Source organism: Heloderma suspectum, chromosome 7 (assembly GCF_057233095.1).
Source record: "Heloderma suspectum isolate Gila_16-S chromosome 7, 16-S_ref, whole genome shotgun sequence".
NCBI lineage: Eukaryota > Metazoa > Chordata > Lepidosauria > Squamata > Helodermatidae > Heloderma > Heloderma suspectum.
This window is the reverse complement of record NC_139464.1, coordinates 62,364,165-62,382,760: the sequence shown is the minus strand read 5'-3', so window position 1 is coordinate 62,382,760 and position 18,596 is coordinate 62,364,165. Positions and strand designations below refer to the sequence as shown.

At 42.7% G+C, this 18,596-nt stretch overlaps 2 protein-coding genes across 2 annotated transcripts in view; both read left to right on the top strand.

Annotated features, from left to right (window-relative positions):
- The first annotated feature begins 2,632 nt into the window (after positions 1–2,632).
- On the top strand, positions 2,633–6,409 carry RPS16 (ribosomal protein S16). Its single transcript, XM_084810401.1, has 6 exons — positions 2,633–2,704; positions 2,803–2,855; positions 3,988–4,089; positions 5,494–5,590; positions 5,950–5,997; positions 6,212–6,409. Exons 2-6 carry the CDS (start codon positions 2,808–2,810, stop codon positions 6,355–6,357), a joined length of 441 nt encoding a protein of 146 aa, XP_084666527.1. The 5' UTR covers positions 2,633–2,704; positions 2,803–2,807; the 3' UTR covers positions 6,358–6,409.
- A 7,704-nt stretch (positions 6,410–14,113) lies between these two features.
- Positions 14,114–18,596, top strand: part of OTOGL (otogelin like) — a 130,594-nt gene continuing 126,111 nt past the window's right edge. The window contains exons 1-2 of the mRNA XM_084810400.1: positions 14,114–14,142; positions 16,325–16,373. The gene's annotated coding sequence lies outside the window, so the exon portion shown is untranslated. The remainder of the gene's footprint in view (positions 14,143–16,324; positions 16,374–18,596) is intronic.

Here is an 18,596-nt window from a genome sequence, read left to right as displayed (position 1 = left end):
CAACAAAATATGCACAAAATTGTGGGCAAGCTTTCAAGATCTCTAGATCTCTTCATCAGGCAACATTTTATAAAAAGCAGGTGGGGTAGGGAAAGGAAAAGGCTGACTTGTGTTGAAGTCATGGAATCTGCATAGACAGAGTCTTAAGATGGAGTGGGGGAAGAGGTGCAGACTTAAATGGATTTGGAAAACTGGGGGGACCCTCTGGGGGAACACACACTTCCCCTGCTTCAGCTGCAAACAGAAGTCGCTGTGTGCATGCATTCCCAGCAATTCTGCTAGGAAACAAGGTGTGCAAGGAGTGCACACCTGGTTTCCCACTAGAATCCTGCTCCCCACAGCCCACCAAAGAGCTGTTTGGTGGGCAGGGAGGAGTGCAATTTTGCAGAGAAACAGGGCATGCAATCCTCATGTGCCCTGTTTCTCAGAAGAACTGATGCATGAGGGGTTCACACCTCGTTTCCGAGCAAATCCGCTCCCCACAGCCCACTAAACAGCTGTTTGGCAGGCTGGGGAAAGTACGATTCTGTTCTGGCAGCAATGGGGACCATGCTGTGGAGGCAGGGGACCTGGTGGGGGCCGCAAAACCCCACCTGGGTGACCATATAGGGCCCACAAGCCATATGCTGCCAACCCCTGCATTAGACTGTAGCTATCATGCAGATTTCATGTTACAGGACCGTTGGGACAAACACATATAATAGGCGATTTCCCCATTTTTGAAAATATCAGATCCAGTTGTTACTTGGATTTGTCTCCAACCTTAGGAGAAACACACAGGTAGGCAGAGCAAAAACAAAAAAGGAAAGAGCAACATAGCAGTTTTTATATTAGCAAAGGTGGAGTCAGTAAGGCCAAAATCCTAAGCATGTTTACTTGAAATTGAATTGGATCTACCAGATTGGCCTGTACCAGCTTCTGTTTTTCTCAGGTCAGTACAATGGCACTATAGGAAAAGTGTAAGACTTCATAGCTATGCAGTTATTAGAGCTGTGTGCAAAGGCCCTCTCAAAATTCTCCACCCTATTTGTGGACAGAGAAACTGGGAAGACAATTTCACCAAATTTCTCCAGGGGGAAAACTTCTCAACAGCTTCCACAGGTAGGGCTCACCACTGGCAGGGGTTGTAGTACAGCTTCTTTCTTTTTTCCTAAGGGTTTTTGGTTCTTTTGTATTGCAATGCCAGGTGTTGGCAGGATGGCCCTCCTTTTTCATCAACAATGAAGGTGTGCGGGGGCAGTGTTGTGTCCAGCTCCAGGACAGACATGGAGCTAGTGCTTTCCAAAATCTGTCCCGTTTCCTGAGTTTTCTTCCCCCATGAGAGAGGCTTCCATTGTTCTGCCTCATTCTTAAGAGTGTTTTATAATTAATTTTTGTGATGTTTCTGAGCTTACTTAATCACTCCAAGGTGGCCAAAGGTGCTGTGTGTGTGATGTCTTTGTATTACACATCTGTCTATTGCTCTGCAGCCTCTCAGGCTGCCTGCACTTCCTGATCTGAAAATGCCCAATGGGAGGAATTATCTCATATATTCCCTGGGCTTTAATTGAAGTGCAAGAAGCAGAGGAGGCCACAGGCTGCTGGAGAAATGGCTGTACAATAAAAACAGGACACTTGTGCACACTCCTTGGCCACCTCCTAAGTAAGGTGAGCGCAAGAAACCCAAACCCAATCCATGAGAATTTCTCCGGGATTTCTTCACCATTGAATTTCTTTTCAAAAGCAGTTTCTTTTCTATCAGATGAAATGAGAATGGTCAAAAAAATGTGGGAGAAAATTTTGGCACAGCACCAGCAATTATGACCGATTATTCGGACAAAAATCAGTGTAGTCCCTTCAGCTGCTTCAATAGCACACAACAACAAAAAAGGTCTATCTAGTCCAGTGATGGGGAACCTCCAGCCTTCCAAATGTTCGACTCCTACTCCCATCAGCTCCTGCCAGCATGGCCAACCGTCTGGGAAAAAAGGGTAAAGTCAGCTGTAACCCACAACCAAATGTATTTAGTAGATCCCACTATAATAAATGGGATTCATTTTGGAATCAACAGCTGTGGAATTTCAATTATATTCTACGACCTGGGCTGTAGAAGAAGGATCTAGTGCAGCCTTCCTCAACCTGGTGCCTTACAGATGTTTTTGGACTTCAATGCGCATGAGCCCCAGCAAACATAGCCAAGTCAGGAATGCCGGATTTTGTAGTCCAAACTGCTGGAGAGCGCCTGGTTGGGGAAGGCTGTTCTAGCAGAATTACAAATGTCAAGCGCAGGCGGGAACTGCTATAGTGCTGTAAAGTGCTTAGGCAAGCAAACCTAGGGTTATCCAAGAAGCGCGTCCTCCAAGACCGCTTCTCCACGCAAGGTGACACAACTGGGAGCGTTATCAATTCCGTGCGTTCGGACAAGTATATATTCAATGTTATGCACCCTGAGGTATAATGAAGGCACATGACCACACTCCCCCATCTCGTGCACACGCAGGAGAGATAAACGTGTGAACGCAGTGCTAACGACCCGCTCCGCCGCCACTTCCCTCAGGCGCATCGGGAAGCGAAGACGAGCCAGACAGCAGCCGGCCCAGCCCCGCCGGAAAGCGCGCGGTGTCGCGCTGCCGGAAGTGACGCGCCGAGCTCCGCGGCCGAGCGAGCCCCTGGGAGAGTGGCTCGGGAAGCCCTGTTCTTCCTTTCGCGGCTGCTCTCGCTGACGGTAGGTGGCTCCCCGGGCGGCCCCGGCCCGCGTCTTCCCCGCGGGGCTGTCGAGCGGGTCGCTCACGCCGGCCGTGTTTCTTTCTCTGTCTCTCGCAGGCGCCATGCCGGCCAAGGGACCCCTCCAGAGCGTGCAGGTGTTCGGCAGGAAGGTGAGGCTCGCGTGGCGCTGGGCAGCGGCCTGGCCCCTTCCCCCCTCTTCCCTCGCCGGGGCCTGGAGGGGAACCGGGGCGACGGTGGTAGCTAGACGTCGCCGTTGAGAGCTGAGGTGCCCTCCGCAGGCTTCGCCGGCCTTCCTGCGGGCCCCGTTGGAGCGGCTGGCTCAGTTTCTGTGCGCGTCATAGCTCTCCCGAGCAGCCACGTTTCCCCACATCCCTGCCGCCGCTGGAGCGTAGCGCAGCCTTCCGCCGGCCTCGTGCGCTTCGGACGTGTTGGGTTACAACTCCCACGATGCTCCCAGGTTCCCCTACGACTCCAGCGTAGGGGAGTCTGGGTCGGTGACCTGTCCTCCTCGGAAAGCCGAGTGGGAGGCTCCCCCCCCCCTTCCACCACACATGGCAGCGTTTCCACTGCTGCTAGTGGTGATGACTTCTGTTCTTGCTGGGTGCCTGCTGGGAGGGCCGTTTCCCCTAGGCCCAACCCATCCCCTTACTGTCTCAAGAAAGGCTTTTCCCCGATGGGTGGTTGGGAAGGGATTTTCAACCGTAGTTCAAGAGTTTCTTAAGCAAAAGATCCTGATTCAATGCCCATCATCTCCAGGTAGGGATGGGAAACACCTGCCTGAAGCCCTGGAAAGCCACTGCCACTCAGTAAAGACAGTTTCTGATGCTCGTGTGGCTGAAATGTAGTGCTGCTTCTCCCAAATATTCCCCATTTTCTCCTTTTTGCTATCCTGTTTGTCCCCACAGCCAAAGCACATTTAGGTTGTGTATAGCTAGAATGAAACCCTTGCTCCCCGAATAATGGTCTCCCACAAACTAAACTTTTTTTGGAATTGCCCCAAATGATACTTGCACCTGGGCCATTTTTAAACATAACTTGCATCATGGTGCATGACAAGAGAAGAATACGGGACATAATAGAATGTGTGAATAGCAGAAGCTTCATTGAACTAACTGCTGTTGAAAGTAGTTTCAGTAATGGTGAGATCTATATGGCTCTTAATGTAAGGAGTCATGTGTACAGGGAATTTCAGAATCCTACTCTTGAATATTGAACACATAGCTGATGTTGCTCATGCAGTTACTGTATTAAATTGTGCTTTTATTTAACATTTAATCTTAGAAAACTGCTACTGCAGTTGCTCACTGCAAAAGAGGAAATGGCCTCATTAAGGTGAATGGAAGGCCACTGGAAATGATAGAGCCCAGAACGCTGCAGTACAAAGTAAGTTGTTACTTTCATTTTAGGGGTGTAACATTGATTATTTTTATGCGTAAAATTGATTTTTTTAATCCCATCAATACTTGGAATTGATGGCTGCCATTATATTTTTTTAAAACTAGTTTACTGACTTGGTTATGGAGCTGAAAAGGGGCCTAGCTCCACATAGAAGGGCGACATTAAGGGTGCAATCCTAGGGCTTGGAGCTCGGTTCCCAGAAACCTGACTCTCTGCCCCTTCCCCTGCTGCCTCGTAGGCAAAGCGGCTTGTCCCCAACTCCACTCTCCTAAGAACAGCGTGGAGTGGGTGGAAAGGGGGTGTGTCTGGCATCAGGGAGGGGAGGAGACCATGGAAGCACTGTTATGACACTGCCTATGCGCTGTATACTTCCCCCCCCGCTCCGATGTGCCCCTTCTAGACAACTGAAATCCACTATCTAGCCACAAATGCATGGCAGCTGGAGCATGGAGGAGAGGATCCCCTCCATGCTTTACCCACCCTGCATTGCATAGTCGGCTACCTCCGAGTTCAGAGGTGGCTGACTATCCCCATAGGACTGCACTCTAAACTTCTTAAAGTGGGTTTTGAATTACTACTTGATAAATGTACTTGGTACTTTTTTTTAAAGTTCAGCATATTCACACATTTTTCACACATGAAGGAGGCATGCTTTCTGATGTCATCAAGCATTTCTTCCTAACAGCCACTGAAGCAGGACTCTCCCTTTAGCACTGGTGCAATGTTGTGCTTTGAAACCTACTGAATAGAGGCTGTCAAGACTTTGAAAGCAAAGGGGGCAGTGCTGCTTGTTTCTGTCTCTTCACATGCAATTTAGCTGTAATTACTGGAGCACATGCCTTTGCTTAGGCTACCAAATCCGGTGTTGCTGCAGTGCAATGAAGAAGTAGGGCTGAAGTGGAAGTCTGGATGAACTTTCAAACCTGGTCCACTAAATTAGATGCCAAGGTGTAAAATACATGAGCTGAACAAGAAAAAAAGTCTCATTTTGCTGTCATTTATTCTTGCTAATGATGTGGCTATTGCAAATTAAAAGTGAAATAGTTTCCTGAAATACTGAACACAGTACCCTATCCATGTTTCCTCTGAAGCAAGTGTCAGTGTTCAAAGGGACACTTTGAACCTAGGAAGTTTGTTTAGAACTGAATCCAGTGAGTAAATGTGCATAGGATTGCATCGTTAGCAATCTATTCATCCTTGCTGCATTTAATAAGTGTAGCATAATAATGATGGGCTGATAGGATATAGATAATTTTGATTTTTTAAAATTGCCTTGAAAAATGTTGCTTTGCAAAATTGAATCTTCTAGCAGCACACTATGACAACTAGAATAAATATAATGAGCTCATTATGACTAAGCATTTTATAACAAAAATGTTCTTTCTTTAGCTGCTTGAACCAGTTCTCCTCTTGGGCAAGGAGCGCTTTGCAGGAGTTGACATCAGAGTCCGTGTGAAGGGTGGTGGTCATGTAGCACAGATATACGGTATGATATCTATGAGTAACCCTGTTTATTTGTGCTGGGAAAGGATGGGAATTTGTTTATGTATATTAACTGCATCCCAAAATGCTCATAGTACTTCATTCTTGATGCACCCTTGCAAACTTTAGATGTTGCAAAAATATTTAATAGGTCTAGTATTCTGTTCAGTTTGCAAGCTTGCTCTTGTATCTGGTTCTTTCTCCCTGTAAATATGTACATGTATATGTGTCGGCATACTCATTTTTAACTAACCCCCAAAGCCCCACAGATAGGATCTCTGTCCTATGTTTCACCTACCTAACTATAGCTTTTGTTCCAGCTTAGGTTTGGTGCTTCTGACTTATTTTTTTCTCTCTCTACAGCAATTCGGCAGTCTATTTCCAAAGCATTGGTGGCTTATTACCAGAAATGTGAGTTTCAGTTAACTTTATTAAATGCATGATTTAACACCAGCTTCATAGGGTGGCAATTTGTAGGACTCATGTTGCTTAATGTGTCTTGTGCAACCTACAAGCTTTTTTCCAGTGTTCTTGGTCCCAAATTATCCACTTCTGAGCTACATTCATCACTGAACATAAGTGAAGGTTTTGAGATTTAACACAGGTACTGTTTTCTTTCCCCCAGATGTTGATGAAGCTTCCAAGAAGGAGATAAAGGATATCCTCATCCAGTATGATAGGACCCTTCTGGTTGCTGATCCTCGTCGTTGTGAGTCCAAGAAGTTTGGTGGACCTGGTGCTCGTGCACGTTACCAGAAGTCTTACCGTTAAAGAAAACTGCTTTTCAGTCTTTAAATAAAGATGGATAAAATTTAATACTTAACCTGTGTTTGTCTGAAAACTGTATGCTTCAATTCTCTGTGCTTTTGGGGGGTGATTGAGAAGAACACTGATCTGTTTCAAAGTTATAGGATGCACCCGTAATATGAACGAGACCATGTTTGGTTTTAAGATTTGTGTTCCAGCCTATTGTAAGAGGTCAGGAACCTAATATTTTGACCCATCTGTTATAATGTCCCTATAAAGGGCTCACTTGTAGAAGCAAGGCATGAGAATGTTGATGCCTGTCTTGCCCTTTTGAGTAGCAAAGAACTGGGCAAAGTGTTCCAGAAGCACCAAAAATACTAATACAGAAAGCACAGTGTCACTGTTGCTGCTACTATTTGCCTTACGGTGCAATCTTATGCATGTCTGTTCAGGAATAAGTCTCAGGGAATTCAGTGAGACTTTCTCCCATGAAAGTACATATAGGATTGCAAGATTAAAACCAGTTTACACAAAATCCCACCATGTGATTGTGTATTCAGGTAAGCAACTGATGGAGCAAAATTTTTTGTGAATCATGCTATACAAATTGTGAGCTTAGAATTATGTCTGTGAGTGGTAGAAGTAGTACAGCTGAGATGGCAGCCATCCACATCTATACACAGTTCACACTAACCTAGCTTTCTGCAACCTGGTGTCTTCCAGATGTTTTTGACTACAACTCCAATCATCCCTTACCATTGACCAAACTGATGGGAGTTGTAGTTCAAAATATTTGCCACCAGGTTGGGGAAAGCTGCACTAGCCTTTTTCTGTACTTGTGATTTCTGTGGAAGAACTAAGCTGTATGAACAAGCATTTAGATACCAGCCTGTACTTGTATATTTGAAACCTAATGCAGGTATGGAAAACAATGCACTTTTTTGGTCAAAAGGGGTAGTTAAGTTTGGTATTTAACTATGTAGGTATATTCTTGGCTCTATACTTCATTTGATTAAAAATAAGGCTTTTTATTGTTGTACCCACCTAGGCTTCAGCTGTACAAGGTAATGCTGGCCTCCAAACATGCAGCCTCATCCTACGCATGCTTATTTGGAAGCAAGTCCCACTGGGTTCAGTGCTATTTTCAGTAGAAAATGAATTCCATTGAACACAATGGGACTTAATTTTGATTCAGCATACATTGGATTGCAGAGCACGGTAAAATAGTGATGTTTTTCTAAACATGCCCAATAGCTTTTGTACACCTCATGCTCAAATTATAGAAATGCCTGCTATCCCTGAATATTCAGAGCTTCCATAACTCAGTATAACATGCTTGTTAAATAGTATGCAAACAGAAATTTGTTAAACTAGGTTCTCAATCCTGTATATAGTTCCGTCCAAGGTGACAGAACAATAGGGTAAAAATTGTCTAAACAGACTGTTGTGACAGACATTCACAACTACTTGCATTCCATGATGTCTAGTAGTGATTAGATGGAGCCAAGGGCTTCTCTAACATTTTTTTTAAAAAACAGCAGGCTTCTGTGTCATACCACAAAACGTTATGAAGCTTCCCAATTTTCCAAATCAATTGGGTGGGGGATGACATATAAGTGTTATGTAAAATTAAAAGACTTTAGCAGTATATTCCAGAGTGAGCTTCAAACACCTCTTTCACCTCTTCCCCCCCCCTTTTTTTTACTTCACTGCACTTTTGATTCCTTGGCTTGCAGACGTCCAAAAGCTTTCTTGCATGTGGCCTTCCATTCTGCAATAGGTTCTAAGCACAGGTGCAACAGCCCAGACAAAACCAATGCAATTCAAATCCCCAGGCTCCTATTTTCACATGGGATGCACTGTTTGTCACTATTCTATGGATTGAACCATTCTGCTTTCAGCTGTTAGAATAGTTTATAACCGGGGTAAGCGTAATTTAGGCTTGTGGAGTCTAGTTTTTTCCTAGAACCCTGAGATCCACCAACTGGTTGTTGTTAAGTCGTGTCCGACTCTTTGTGACCCAATGGACCATAGCACACCAGGCCTTCCTGTCCTCCGCTCTCTCGCGGAGCGTGCTCAAGGTCATATTCATTGTATCGGTGATGCTATCTAGCCATCTCATTCTCTGCCATCCCCTTCTTTTGCCTTCAATCTTTCCCAGCATCAGGGTCTTTTCCAGGGAGTTCTCGCATTAGGTGGCCAAAATATTTGAGCTTCAGTTTCAGTATCTGTCCTTCCAATGAGCACTCAGGGTTGATTTCCTTTAGGATTGACTGATTGGACCTCCTTGCAGTCCAGGGGACTCGTAAGAGTCTTCTCCAGCACCACAGTTCGAAAGCATCACTTCTGCGCTCAGCCTTCCTTGTAGTCTGGCTCTCACAGCCATACATTACTACTGGGAAAACCATAGCTTTGATTATACAAACCTTTGTCGGCAAGGTGATGTCTCTGCTTCTTACTATGCTGTCTAGGTTTGCCATAGCTTTCCTCGCAAGGAGCAAGCGTCTTTTAATTTCATGGCTACAGTCATCGTCTGCGGTGATCTTGGAGCCCAAGAAAATAAAATCTGTCACTTGCTTCCATTTCTTCCCCTTCTATATGCCAGGAAGTGATGGGGCCAGGTGCCATGATCTTAGTTTTTTTAATGTTGAGTTTCAAACCAGCTTTTGCACTCTCCTCTTTCACCCTCAACAAGAGGCTCTTTAGATCCTCTTTGCTTTCTGCCATTAGGGTGATATCGTCTGCATATCTGAGGTTGTTGATAATTCCCCCAGCAATCTTAATTCTGTGATTCATCCAACCTGGCGTTTCTCATGATGTACTCTGCATATAAGTTAAATAAGCAGGGTGACAATATGCAGCCTTGTCATACTCCTTTCCCAATTTTGAACCAATCGGTTGTTCCATGTCTGGTTCTTATTGTTGCTTCTTGACCCTTGTACAGGTTTCTCAGGAGACAGGTAAGGTGGTCTGGTACTCCCATCTCTTTAAGAATTTGCCAAGGTTTGTTGTGATCCACATAATCAAAGGCTTTAGCATAGTCAATGAAGCAGAAATAGACGTTTTTCTGGAATTCTCTTGCTTTCTCCATGATCCAGTGAATGTTGGCAATTTGATCTCTAGTTCCTCTGCCTCTTCGAAACCCAGCTTGTACTTCCGGTAGTTCTCGGTTCGCATACTGCTGAAGCCTAGCTTGTAGGATTTTGAGCATTACCTTGCTGGCATGTGAAATGAGTGCAATTGTACGGTAGTTTGAACACTCTTTGGTGTTGCCCTTCTTTGGAATTGGAATGTAAACTGACCTTTTCCAGTCTTGTGGCCACTGCTGAGTGTTCCAAATTTGTTGGCATATTGAGTGCAGCACTTTAACAGCATCATCTTTTAGGATCATAAATAGCTCAGCTGGAAGACTGTCATCTCCGCTAGCTTTGTTGTTAGTAATGCTTCCTAAGGCCCACTTGACTTCACTCTCTCGGATGTCCGGCTCAAGTTCAGTGACCGCACTGTCATGGCTATCAGGGACATTCAGATCTTTCCTGTATAATTCTTCTGTGTATTCTTTCCACCTCTTCTTAATCTCATCTGCTTCTGTTAGGTCCCTGCCTTCTTTGTCCTTTATCATGCCCGTCTTTGCACAAAACGTTCCCTTGAGATCTCCGATTTTCTTGAAAAGATCTCTTGTCTTTCCCATTCTATTGTTTTCCTCGATTAATTTGCATTGTTCATTTAAGAAGGCCTCCTTGTCTCTCCTTGCTACTCTCTGGAACTCTGCATTCAGTTGGATATATCTTCCCCTTTCTCCCTTGCTTTTCACTTCCCTTCTTTCCTCAGCTACTTGTAAAGCCTCCTCAGACAGCCACTTTGCTTTCTTGCATTTCTTTTTCTTTGAGATGGATTGAGTTGCTGCCTCCTGAACAATGTTACGGACCTCCGTCCATAGTTCCTCAGGCACTCTGTCTATCAGGTCTAATCCCTTAAATCTATTCCTCACCTTCACTGTATATTCCTAAGGGATATGATTTAGGTCATACTTGAGTGGTTTAGTGGTTTTCCCTACGTTCTTCAATTTAAGCTGAAATTTTGCAAGAAGTAGCTCATGATCTGAGCCACAGTCAGCTCCAGGTCTTGTTTTTACTGACTGTATAGAGCTTCTCCATCTTTGGCTGCAAAGGACATAATCAATCTGATTTCGATATTGACCATCTGGTGATGTCCATGTGTAGAGTCGCCTCTTGTGCTGATTTAGTTTGCTGATTCCCAAGATGTCGATGTTCAATCTTGCCATCTCATGTTTGACCACCTCCAGCTTACCTTGATTCATTGATCTTACATTCCAGGTTCCTAAACAATATTGTTCTTTATAGCATTGGACTTTCTTTTCACCACCAGACACTTCCACAGCTGAGTGGCCTTTCACCTTTAGCCCAGCCGCTTCACTCTTTCTGGTGCTACTTGGAAATTCCCTCTGCTCTTCCCCAGTAGTATATTGGACACCTTCTGACCTGAGGGTCTCATCTTCCGGCGTCATATCTTTTAGCCTTGTGATAAGTTCCATGGGGTTTTCTTGGCAAGAATACTGGAGTGGGTTGCCATTTCCTTCTCCAGTGGACCACATTTTGTCAGAACTGTCCGCCATGACCTGTCCGTCTTGGGTAGCCCTGCACGGCATAGCTTATGGCTTCACTGAGTTACGCAAGTCCCTTTGCCACAACAAGGCAGTGATCCATGAAGGGGCCACCAACGAGCCTGGTGCAAAAGACATACACGTAAAATTAAAGAACTCAGATATCTGTTTTGAATACCAGAACTGAACAGAAGTCATAGTCCTGCCTACAAAAACCTACTCCTGGTTATCCTGAGTGTGTTCTTCATCTTAGCAGTATAACTTAGGATGGGGAGAATCACTTAACAATTGGGCAGCCAGGAAACAGGTAAAAAATTACAGATGGAACTATACAATGTCAATCAAGTTTTGGTAGCTGTTTTCACAAATACCTACTGGTAAAGAACACTTCCATATTCTTTTGAAGTAGTTGCACCCTGAAATGTTGACTAGAATTTTGCTGAATATGGAGGGTCTGGTGATATAACCTTGCCCTTGTAGAGTGATGCTTTTACATCACATATTCTATTCTGGATCTTGGAGTCATCCCCTCTTCCTACCACTGCACTTGAACCAGGGGTCATTCCAAGAAGCTGATTAGTGGAAGATTCACATAAAAGAAAGTACTTCACACACAGCATGGTTAAACTGGAATTCACCTCCACAAGATGAAGTGATGGCCACCAATTTGGATGGCTTTAGAAAGGTATTGGACATAGTTATGGTGGATAAGGCTATCAATGACTTATAGTCCTCATGGCTATATGCTGCCTCCACTATTGGAGGCAGTATGCCTATGTACACCAGTTGCTGGGGAACGTGGATGGGAGAGTGTTCATGTCCTTGTGGGTTTCCTGTGGCAGCTGGTTGGCCACTGTGTAAATGGAATGCTGGACTAGATGGGTCCTTGGTCTGATCCAGGATGGCTCTTATGTTCTAATGGACAATATTCTTTTGCAGCATTTTTATGAGAGTTATTGAATCTTCTGACAAAGATAATTATCAGGCATTTGATATGGTTCTATCTCTGAAGTGATTTGGACCTGATTTGTAACTGGTAATATGATTTGCTTGACATACACCAGAATGAGATTCTTGTTTTTTATTATAAAAATACTTCTATTCACCTTTCAGTTGAGGAGATTCCCAAGATGGCTAACAATGTAAAAGTTAGAATAAAAATAAGCCAAAACAAGTTAAACCCAAAATATCCCAGATACTTCTATTAACACTCTATGGAGAAAGATGTGAATATAAGAAATAATGAAGCAGCAAAAATATGCTATTTTTCTAGATCACTTGTATGTGTAGAATCCTCAAACGTAGGAGACAACCACATTAATGTTTTAAAACATGGAATAAGACTTCGTTACAAATGGATACATACCTAAAGTGAACTGGCATCCTTGCTTTTAAAATGACTACACAGTAAAAACAAAAATATTGCTGAATGAAATCTACATTGCAGCTGTAAAATTAAAATGGGGGTGAGGGTGGGGGGAGACAGAATATCTTGATCAGTGCAGGCTTCAAAGCAGACACATGCAAAATGATATCTCAAAAGTATGGCACAGCAAGATTTCTTTCTGTGTCACTGTCCCCAAGTGTTATAAAGGGTTGATTCAGTCCAAAAGAGGAGTAGGAACGTAGGGTCTCGTGTAACTAATACTGACTTGGGGAGGGAGCTGCCATGCATTACTAATGAGAGAAACCCAGCCAAAACGTATGCAGCATTTCCAAAGCTCTAAAATACTGAGTGCAGCAAGCAGGCTCTGTTTTGTCTCTTTTTCCTTCCTATTTCAGTAAGTTTGTCAAATTTATTTTGCAAGGACAGGTGAAAGACATTAACTTCTAAGATGCCATCATAGTTAAGGGCACCAATCTGGACACTTTTCATATTAAGAAGCTACATTGAAATGAACATTGTGAGAAAAATCAATTTCATGATACCATGGGACATATTTTGGGTTCATTTTCTGTTGTTTTCCTTGGAAGGTAAGGGTCTTTTTCTTTTCTTTTTTTACTATAAGTCATTTATAACATCTTTATTAAAATACATCACTATGAAGGTATTTTTCCTTTGAAGAAACTATATCTGTTAGAAAAACGGTAGAATCCAGTTTATTCAATCTTTATTCTGAATCCAGCAGTGACTTTGGTACTTGCTGATAAGAAGGTGGTCCAAACTGAGGGATTTTGGTTTAGAAAAGAAGACTGGCAGAGCAATCCTGTGCATGTTTACTTGGCAGTAAGTGTTATATGGGGCTTTATCCCAGGAAAATGTCCATAGTAAACAGCCCTACCAGAAAGAATCACCATTGAACAGGGACTTACCTTTGAGTAAACATGCATACGTTTGCACTGTGTCTTTGCTAGTCTTTCTTTTGGATAACAAATGGCTGTTTCTCTGAGAATGTTTAGCTTTTTCAAGAACTATGCTTTATCTGCAATGTGTTGAAACTTGGAATAAATATTTTATTTCATTACCGATAGATTACTTGATGCTTTCATCACTCATGCTAATGACATATAGTTTGGAAAAGTACTTAAGGCATTATGACTTTCACATCAGTTTACAGCAAAAACAAATACCAAAAAATCTGTAATACTAGGTTTATGTCACATAGGCTGAGATTGAAACAGATGCCTAAATCTACAGTCCAAAAAGAGTATTAAAGAGACTATTTTCCCTAGTAAGGGTTCCTAAGTCTGCAAGGATTGTGTACGGATCACTGCAAAACTTGAGCTCAAGCCTTGCACTTCGTCAGTCCAGTGGCTGCAATCCAAAGCACCAGTACTTAGATGTAAGTCACACTGAAATTGAAGTGACTTACTTCTAATTTAACATGGTTTGGATTGTGCTGTGTTTACTCAACTGTCTTCATATGTTTGAATTTGGGGATTTCTGAATTCTAAAGAGCTCCAGTATTTTCAAAGAACATGCCTCTATGACTCATGAAAATTAAAGCAGACAACCACACTTACCATTTGGAAGTATTTAATCTGTATGCAACTGAAAATCTTGTTAGTCCTTCTTGAAAGAGCACAACTCATTCTTGTTTTTAAAATGGAATTGCAATAAATGGCTGTCTACTGAGCTCAGTCTGTAGAAAAGGATACAAGGAGAGAGACAGAGAGATTGATTCTGCCTATTTTTATCTAACAGGATCTGTCTGTGAATTACCTCTTTTGAAAAGAGCTCCAAGGTGAGTTCAAATTCTTCATTTGCAAGTATTTGATATCACATTCAGCCAGGATGCGGAACGCTACTCTGATTTAAAAAATGTTCTCAAACAATTATGTTTAAAACACATTTTTTCACAGTGTCAGCAATTATTTTCAGAGCAGTAACTGTCAAAAAGGCATTTTTGCAATGAAAGATGACCATTTTATAATTGTAGAAATGCAGCATAGAGCACACTTTCATGCACCCTTGAAAGAATGTGGTTTTGTTACACGGTGGTTGAGACAGAAAGAAAAATCCTATATTTGAAAGGATTTATCTAAGTTGCGAGTTTAAATTGAGGCTGGGGTGTGGTAGAAGTATCAATACAAGATACAGCATTTTAGTCTTTGGTGAGAAAAATTAGCTATTTTGTAAATATAAATACAAATGGTGCACTTTTTTTTCCTGGTGTCATACTAAATTCTATATGTATAGGAAAATGAGCTGGACCAGTGAATATCTGGTTTCCTTCAATGAATTAGGATGCTCTTGAATAAGTAAGGGACGCTCCGGGAGAGAGCGCAGGACAGGAAGGCCTGGCGTGCTATGGTCCATGGGGTCACGAAGAGTCGGACACGACTGAACAACAACAACAATGGAATATGAAGGGTGCAATACAAATAATTTAGAGAGTTATGTTCAGGAAAGTACTTACTATGGATCTTGGAAAACATCCATAGTGTCCCCTAGTTTTGATTTCCATGTGTAGCCATTGCTATAGGCAATGCTATAGTAATGCAGTGATAACTAAATTGTATTTAACACTGAACTGCTGCTGAGGAAGTGCAAAACCCTTTCATGATCTAGTAGTAAACAGTTGAAGATAAAGCTAATATGCTTTTCAGAATGAAAGCTGTAAAAAGAAAAGTTAAGGATGCAATCCTATCATGTTTAGACAGAAAAAAGCCCTACAACTCCCAGCGTTCTCCAGCCAGCCATGCTCACTATGAAATGCTAGGAGTTGGGGGACTTTTTTCTGTCTAAACATGCATAGGATTGTGCCTTAAATGACTACCTGCTAAAAATTAATTTATATTTTCAAAAACATAATCATGAAAAAGCACTTGTGCACTTCACCATTTCCTGCTCTACATTAATTGGTGAAACAGATTTACATTTTGATATCATGTAATTTCAATATTAATTTCACAAAACCAAAATTGGGTGGATCCTGATTAGACCATCTAGTCCACAACTTGCCCAAGATGGAGGATATCCAATTTGAGTGGCCCAAATGAACCAATTACCTCTGAGGAATGCCCTTCTCTCACTGGAGGTCCTTAAGCAGATACTGGACAGACATTTTTCAGGGATGCTCTAGCTTTGTTGGGGATTTCTTGCATTGAGGAGGAGGTGGGGCTAGATGCCCTAGTAGACGCCCTCCAATTCTATGATTGTATGATTCAATGGGCAGCTTATTTCTCTATTAACTGCTCTTATAATCAGGGTCCTCAGTTTAAATATATGCATACACAGCCCTCTTGGCTGTATAGTAGTTCCAGCAGGGAGTCTTACTTAAAGGTGAGGGGATTACATTTAGCTCCCATTCCAAACACCTGATGCTAATCACTTTCTCTTGCCAACAATACATCTATAGATTCAGCTGGTGCACCGAGCAAGGGAACTTCAGGTTGAAAAGCTGCTTTTTACCCACAGTTCCCCATCCAGTTAGAGATATGTGCCTAGAAATGTCCTGTGGGGTTACGGACTCTAGTTTGATTGGGCTGACAAAGTTTAACATACGTCATCATTCCTGTTATTTAGATCCATTGCTTTGATCCTATTCTCAGTAGATAAAATGGGGAGGGGGGAATTCAGTATCTGAAAACGGTCATATCTTCATTTTTCTTCTTTTCTACAAACTGAAATATATCCAGTTAGGAATATCTCTTAACCTTCAGAATGTGCTCTAAACAGTTTGTATCTACGAGCAAAAATGTGGTATCTCTTGTATTTTGTCAAAGGAGAGAGTGAAAAGGGGGAACAAATGTGAATGTTAACTCTTTTTAAAAAAAATTATTAAGAATGTTAGCCCAAGAAAGGTGTCTTTCTCTTTGATTTCTCTCACTTTATCAAAGAGAAACACCTCTCTCGTGGGAGTTTGCTTATTCAGGTTGCTTCGAGACCTTTGATTATACAAGATTCTTTTTGTTTTCTTCCAGGAATGAATTTAATGCAATTCGTCAGAAAAGAGATCTCTTAGCAGCTGAGGTAGGTTATACCTCAAAAGGAAGAAAAGAAAAACCCACACACTGACACTCATCTGCCCACAAGGGGAGTTTGCTACTCCTACAATGAAGTCTTTGTAAAACAGAATGGAAATGATAATAACAAGGCAGAGATGAGGAGTAGCTTTTCCTTACCTGTTTTCCTGCAACTTTCAAAATGCAAACCTACATTCAGCCATTCATTCATTCTTTGCAAATCATTTCTTGAATTAATCTCTCCGACAAGCTAAGTGACACACATCAAACAGAAAAAGGGGTCTTTCACTGTTCTCTTTTGTGAGAGCAAAGAAAAAGACTCAAAATTTTGTTAGTGCTTGGCAAAAAGCACAATCGCGCAACAGTAGATGAGCTGTTCTTTCTTTTTCAAATGGTGGTGTTATTGTGACAGCTTCTGCTAGGCTCTACAATAGATTCCCAGGACAAAGTTGGTACTTGTGAAAAGTGTTCTCCCTGCTTCATTGCCTTACTTCATTTGAGATAACTGAAGACTGACCAGGCTTCTAGTATCACAGTTTCAATGTGGTTTTAATGTATGGTTTCCATACTTTCTGGTTATCTTGTAGATAACAATGGGGGTAGGAAACTGGCCTTCTGGGTCATCCCTGAGCCCCTGTACTGGCTGAACAAGCAAGGCTCTCAATCCTGACACTGAGACTTCAGACTCTGCATCAGCCATGCTTGGAAGGTGTTGAGATTCCTCATGCTGGCTCTGATGTTCTCCTTCAGACTTTCCTTAAGGTTCTCACTGTGCTGCAAAGTGCAAATGGGTTCAATACTGTGAGGCCTCCTTTTTTTTAAAGCCACTGGCTTGACTGTTGCGAGGCCTCCATTCTTGCTTCAAGCTGTTGCGAAGCTACCATTTGGTATTTCAACATCTTCATTTGGGCTAGGAGTGTTTCTGCTGCTCTTTCACACACCTACCTTAACTGAAAGCGGAAAGTGTATCACCTTCCAAACTCCAATAGCCTCTCCCAATCAAAACACTCAAGACAGATCTTCAACTATTCCCTAACTTTTAGCTCCCATTGAGGAAACATCTACCAGTCATTCTGGGTCATTAACAAACAATCACCTTCAGAGCCCTGGCAAGGTCTGAGCAGGAGCTTGCTCCCCTGGCCACTCCCACTGCTGCTGTCCCACTTTTTCGTTTAACCTGTTGGTGGAGACAGCAACATCACTCTCCTCCTCCTCCCACTGCTGGCTGAGCTGTCATAATAAAGAAAAGTTTTATGCTGGTCAGTTGAGGGTGCACCGTTTTAAGTTAAACTATTTCCTCAACTGTGAGAGCAGCGTGAGGTGAACTCATCCGGCACAGCCAGCAAGGGCACTGGAGCACTGAGGGGGCAAGACTTTTGCCACTTTGGTGTCCTAGGGATGTCCGGATGTTGTGTTTCATGGATTGTGCAGTGTCGTTCCAGCATCTGTTCACAGATGGATTCGAAGTTTTTTTCATTATGTGGAAAAATGCGTGAATATTCCATAAGAGGGTTTGTAACAATGTATGTAATTTGTGTTAGTATGTAATATTTAGCGTATTGTTCCCCATTCCATTCAACTTTTCCCCACATATATTTCCCAGTCTCAGCAGAAATTTGAGTATTTTCCTATGAATACATTTGCGTAAATTTCGGGAAAGTAAAAAAAAAATAATCTGAAAGTCCATGGACTCTGTGCGGCCTGAGGAGGTCAGTCCGCAGTGGTTTCCGCAGGTTGGATTCTTAGAAATCCAAATCATTTTGGTCCATCTCAAATTTCTCAGCATCCCTATGGTGTCCTAATTGGCCTCACACACCCAACAGCAGTGTCTGATTGTCTCAGCTTACTGCCACTCTCATACTTTAAATTAGTTTAATTTAAAATGGTGCATGACTGTAGCCTTGATCAGCTGGCACAGCCCTATTCTTTACAATGTGCTATGCCTTGCTCCTGCACCATCACCACCTCTCTGGTGGTCATTTGGTGGCCCCCTCAGACCTACGCACTGTGGTCTGGCCCTAGTGGCACCACTGATCTCCCTAACAAAGGTTGCCCACTAATTCGTGTGAGGAAACAGTTGCACATTGTAGGCCTATGTCTGTAATACAAGCTGAATATGAGCCAACAATGTGATGTGGCTGCAAAAAACGCAAATGCTATTTTGGGCTGCATTAATAGAAGTATAGCTTCCAAATCCCATAAAGTACTACTTCCCCTCTACTCAGCACTG